Genomic DNA, 5,345 nt, shown 5'->3' with positions numbered 1-5,345 from the left:
TGCTCGCTGGCCACAGAAAATCCGAAGTCTTTCCGAACCACGCGAATCACACGGTCAACAACCGTCGGAACTACTAAAACCCCACCGTACAACGTCGGCAAAACACGAAGCCACAGTCGAGAACGTCGGAAAAACGCTCCCTTCTTCTTACCTATCCCCAGTTCCCCGTAAAAACATCTCCTCTCTCGTGGACGATTCTCCGAACCGTCCGACTCGCATGCAGACGGCTGCCCCGGGGCAGCTCACAGGCGGTCTCCAGCCGCCGCTGCAAACTTTTCCAAGCCTTCCCCTTTTTTCTTTATTTTGCTTTAATTGTCCGTAGAATCCAAAAAACGGAAGAAATACATATAGATATCGAGGAAAGGGCCCGGGGAAAAAAGTGACTCCCCGTCCCTGACAAACGCCACCTGGGGGTCGGGCGGTCCGGCGCGCGGCAGGTGCGCTCAGCGCCCAATCCGGCCATTTTCCCCGGTGCGATGCCACCGGGGGAATTCAGTATAAGTATCCAAACACAACTGGCTTACGTATCGAAACACGACTGGCACCAAAACACGACTGACAACCTCCCATTACCTTATTGAGTACACCAAGGAACCACTGGAAAACCATTGGGCCCTACACAAGCTTCCATCTCCGACACCAGCTTCCATAAAACGTCCCTTAACTTGCATCACATAGTAATCGCAGCACGCAATAGATCCGTAGGGATCCGTAGGAGTGTCATTGTCATTCATGACAGGAACGACTTGTGAACCTTTCTAAGAAAGTCGCCGTGAGTGTCCGTATCTGGCGGCCTCGAACTGCACGGACTCTTTCAGGCACGTTTGTGTGGTGCCCAGTTGGGTATCCTTCGTCTCATACTCCGCGGTAGGACGTTCATCTGTGCAGGGGCGGACGGCGTCGAGAAGGTAGCCGGAGTGTCGGTACCGCGGGCCGGCGGCCAGAGTAGAGACGCGACGGCGGCCGCCGCGGATCACGTGCGGCGTAAAGGTCTGTGCGGCCGTCTTTTTCTCCCTCTTTTCCGGCAATATATATGTATATATGTATGGCCTCCCGAAAACACGGATGCTAGAGATTCTTCTCTCTTCCCCCAAACAGTTCTGGAGGAGCGGGAAAAATGTTCTCTCCCCTGAGAAAAAGTTCTCCCCCCTCTCCTCTCTTCCCCCAAACAGTTCTGCAAGAGCGAAAAAAATGTTCTCTCCTCTCGGGAAAAGTTCTTTCCCAATGTTGAATACATTCCGAAGGGAGAAACGAGGAAAAGGAAAAAAAGAGAAAGTTTCGGCCTTTCGCCCTCACTGCAGCACGACGACCGTAACCACCGTTTCCGAGAGGGGAGAGCTTTTTCTGAGGCGAGAGAACATTTTTTCCGCTCCTCGAAAGCCCCACGGGCCGAAGCCGTCGAGCGAGGCCAGGCGGTCCATGATGTGCAGTCCATGAGAACTGTTTGGGGGAAGAGAGGAGAGGGGGGAGAACATTCGTGTCTTTGGGTGGCCCTGGGATTCACGTTTTTGGTCTTTTTCGTGTGGCCTCCGACGGGCAGGCCGGTCTGCTGTGGTGCCAGTCGTGAACAGTCTCGCGGTGTGCCGAGTGGCGGGTGAACTCGGGGTCTTTCCCGATGCTTTGGATGTGATTGGGGCCACACTGCAATCCCGAGCGTGTAACAGTTCCCAACTCAGCTGGTTCCGCAGAAGCGGTAACGAGAGCGTAGTCTTCACCCTGCTGGGGCCGTCGTCACGAGAACGCTTTGTTGTGGGACAATCTCCGGCCGAGGACGGCTGGGACTGTAGGTCACAATCAAGGGAGGAGAAGTGACAACGAAGCGGTAGCACAGTAGGGACCGCCGCTTCAGCGTTGATCGGGCAGTTGGATCACCGTAGTGCCCAGGAGAGGCGACAGACAGAGGCTTCTATTCAGTTTCCTCCGTTTCCTTCTCTTCTAGGCCTAAAAAAAATTGTGACACTGGGCTTGGGGAGGTGTACCAATTGGGCAACGTTGACACCGTATAGCAATGTTACAGCGGGCCGTCGGATGCGTTTCGACACATCAGTTGTTTTGGGACAGGATTCTGGCCCAGTTCCGACTTTTCAGGTGTACGGGCTGCGATGTTGCGCTGAATTGTTTTTCTGTGAAGCCGATCAGATTGGTTGGCGGTGTCAACCCGCGCTCGAAGATATGCCCGGAGTGTCGTGCGAGACACCTCACCTCAGTGCTGTCCCGAGAACTGGGCGGCGGGCTTGGAGCTCTTACATTTCGAATGTATACGAGGGAGCGTAGTGTGTCCGAACTGTATCTGCTTTGGCTGGGTGGGTGCGCAAACCACCCTGTCAGTTGGCATACCTCTTTCTAACTAGTGACGGGCACCACAGCATAGCGGTCCGTGACACGCAAACCGCGCAGATCGGACAAAATCATGAAGTCGAGGCACCACACGAAGTGAAATGGGAAGAACGCCCAGCACGACAGACCATTTTCCTAAGAAGAGAGAGCACTCCTCACCGTATCCAAAAGAGCAGCGTTAGCCCTTTGTTGCGCGCAGTGGACTGCTCCGCTGAAGGGCCACCGGCGGGAATCTGCAAACGCCGCCCGGCTCTTTTTCTTTCGTCTTTCTTTTCATTTTCTTCCTGTGCTTACTGTCCAAAGAGAGGCAGCTTCACATAAGCCAGGAAAGAGAAAAACAAGAGGGTCGCGGACTCCGGCTACCGCGGCGCGTGCGCTGCGGCCGGCATCTCGCCGTCGGCACATCACACCTGGATTTCACTTGTCTCCTCTTTTGTCCCATCTTCTCTTCACTCGTCGATCTCGTCGGAAAAAGATATATTCTTTCTGCTCATCTTCTTTCTGAGCACCCTTATCAACTAACGGCAGGCTCAGCACACACTTGCGCACTTACGCTCCGTGCCGGACAAAGAAGCTCCACGGCTTCAGTCAACCAACGAACGAGTGCCATACCTCTCGCAGTACGGCAGATCCAGATGACTAGTGTGAGTCTGAAACTCTGGTGGGGAGGCGTTATGCGTATGTCACCTGTGCCATTCGCTAAGGAAGTCCCATCAAAAAGGGGGGACGAGGCAGTGTCAAGAGGAGACAGCAGATAACGCGCGCATTCTCCTGGTTGTTCTTTTGGGTGTAGCATAGTTCAGAGGAAGAATGCGAGACGACAACCCCACCTTGCGGAGCCTCACTGTACCCAGAACGTGTGCAAAAAGGAGGAACAAGGCATTTACCCAATGGTAGGACGCGCCTGTATCCCGGCTCGAATTATTCGGAACGCCCCAGCCGTGGTAGTACCCATTTTTTTTTCTTACGTCCCCCTCCCTGCTGCTGTGATACGTGAGTATCGGCCGTATATGACAACGAATGTCTTGTCCAGGCGGTGAGAATACGTTGGCAGCGCTTCGGTTATACTTGGCCCACTGAATGTGGCATTGTTGGGAGAAACATGTGACGGCCAGGACGATGGAATTCAACTGAGCGGAGTGCTAGAAGCAGATCATGCACGGGCCTGTGACATGGCCTTCTGTCGGAGGAGGCGCAAGGAATCGGCTTTTTTTTCTGTCGGGATATGTCCGTCCTGATGGTCGTTTTTTTTTTTCCCAGGTGGTAAGGAGACGGTCGCCCGTCTCGGACAGAGCCGCGGGTTGCACATCCGCAGAGGCACGGTCGTAAACGCCGCCAATCACGGTGCCTTTCGTTTCCTGAGCGCGTCCACGGTGGCCAAGAAGACGACCGGAATGGCGGGAGCCGTGACGTAGCCCGGTTTCAATTTGGAGAGAGTTGTGCCCGTTTTGCACTTACTTGTTATGCGTCTTCGCAATCCTCTCGTGCGCGTCGACGCAATCCCGGTGCCGGATGCTTGCGGCGGCGCCTCCGGAGCTCTCGGGCGTCAGGCCGCGTCGCTCCTTTCTCTCCCGCAGCCAGTAAGACTCGTCAAGCCGGCTGACTGCATCTCCACGAGCTCGTGACAGTGGGTTGCTGCGGACGATGTACTGCAGCCACGCTCCAGATGTTTGCCCTCCTGTGGCTCCACTCTGCTACATTGGCGTCTTGGTCCGCCGCAGCAAACGGACTCTAGCTTCTGCGTCACGATGTTCCTTGTAGACGTGGGTGCCAATTTGCCAGCTGGTATGACTAAAAAAGAACGCTAGAAAAACTGTGCCGTCTCTCAGCTAGAGCACGGTGCGGGATCCCGCGACCATTCTCTCTTGGTGTTGCGCTTGGTTGGTTGGCCCGGGGGAAGACCGGCGCTGGTAGCAAATTTGCAGGAAATGAAATCGCTTCTCAGGCGAGGGCGACTCATCGGAATATCAATGAGAAACGCACCGGATTGGCCTGAGCGTCCGGTGTCTATCCTTAAGGAAGTGAGACCATTGGGATGAGAGCCTGGGGTGCCTAGCGTCTTCTGTGGCCTCTCCGGCATCAGGTGTGTTCTAAGATGCAGTGCGAAGTGCCTCGATCTCACGACCCAGAGAGACGAAGGACGCAAGGTGCCACGATATTGGGGCATCTTGAAGAGTGGTGCACCTGCGCTAATAGGTTCTCACAATGAAGCTCCTTGGAGAGCAGGCGGGCCTCTGGAAGTGCTTGCGGGAGTGTTCCCGGGCTTGCGCTGGCTAACGTGGCGACGTATCATATGTCTAGCTGGATTTCCCGTCGAGCACTGGAAGGCCGATAAGCTGCACCTCGCTACTTTTCTTACGTGCGTTCCTGATCACAGACACAACCCGTTCTGCCTCGGCCGTCGCATCGGTTGGGCCGGACGGTTGCGCGTCCTCGCGTGACAAGAAACCACGATAACACTAGTGAGAAGGGATGCGATCCAGGAGCGGCGCCGGGCGCGTGCGGTGCGTTTTTGGTTTGGAGACTCAAGCCAAGGCAGTCACTCGGTTTCAGCTCACCTCAGAAAAATGCAACACTAATCTCTGTCTAGACTCTGAGAGGAAGCTGGCCTGTTGCTTTACGTGAAAAGGATGCTTTTCCCGAGGACAAAGAAAAATGGCCCAGTGTCAGCACCCAGAGAGTAATTGTTCCTCGCCAACTGGCACGTGAGACTAGCGTCGTCCGTCGGGCCGTGGGCGGGTCAAGTTGGCATTCCATGTTTTGCTCGAGTTGCACGACGAGGAAGGACGGCCTCAAGTTTGAATGTGGGTCGGGACGCCCAAATTAATTCACTTCGGTCCAGAAACGGAACACTAGCTCGAACTGCGCCACACAAGGGAAAATCATGTTCCCGACTGCCAGAACTTTTCTGCTCGTTTCTCTTGAACAGAGCAGGGAGAGCCCTCCCTCCGCCTCACTTTGTCGCCTCTGCGGGTTCCGGGCCGGCCTGGCCTAACTACCTGCGGCTA

General features: G+C 55.2%; 3 protein-coding genes across 3 annotated transcripts in view; 2 read left to right on the top strand and 1 right to left on the bottom strand.

Moving 5' to 3' along the window:
- CSUI_005290 (uncharacterized protein) overlaps nt 1–516 on the bottom strand; it is a 984-nt gene extending 468 nt beyond the window's left edge. Inside the window, exon 1 of the mRNA XM_068065467.1 lies at nt 1–516. This exon is cut by the window's left edge and continues 468 nt beyond it. The gene's annotated coding sequence lies outside the window, so the exon portion shown is untranslated.
- A 2,456-nt stretch (nt 517–2,972) lies between these two features.
- On the top strand, nt 2,973–3,752 carry CSUI_005289 (uncharacterized protein; the record flags this gene model as incomplete). Its single annotated transcript, XM_068065466.1, has 3 exons — nt 2,973–2,981; nt 3,131–3,230; nt 3,598–3,752. The coding sequence occupies 3 exons, from the start codon at nt 2,973–2,975 to the stop codon at nt 3,750–3,752; spliced, it is 264 nt and encodes an 87-aa protein (XP_067922556.1).
- A 624-nt stretch (nt 3,753–4,376) lies between these two features.
- Nucleotides 4,377–5,310, top strand: CSUI_005288 (uncharacterized protein; the record flags this gene model as incomplete). The annotated part of the gene is made up of 1 exon (XM_068065465.1): nt 4,377–5,310. A coding segment is annotated over one exon (402 nt), but the record flags the coding sequence as incomplete, so codon positions are not given.
- Nucleotides 5,311–5,345: the final 35 nt, after the last annotated feature.

This window comes from Cystoisospora suis (assembly GCF_002600585.1).
Source record: "Cystoisospora suis strain Wien I chromosome Unknown contig_2566, whole genome shotgun sequence".
Lineage (NCBI taxonomy): Eukaryota > Apicomplexa > Conoidasida > Eucoccidiorida > Sarcocystidae > Cystoisospora > Cystoisospora suis.
The sequence above is the reverse complement of the archived record's forward strand: the minus strand, read 5'-3'. Positions and strand labels throughout refer to the sequence as shown.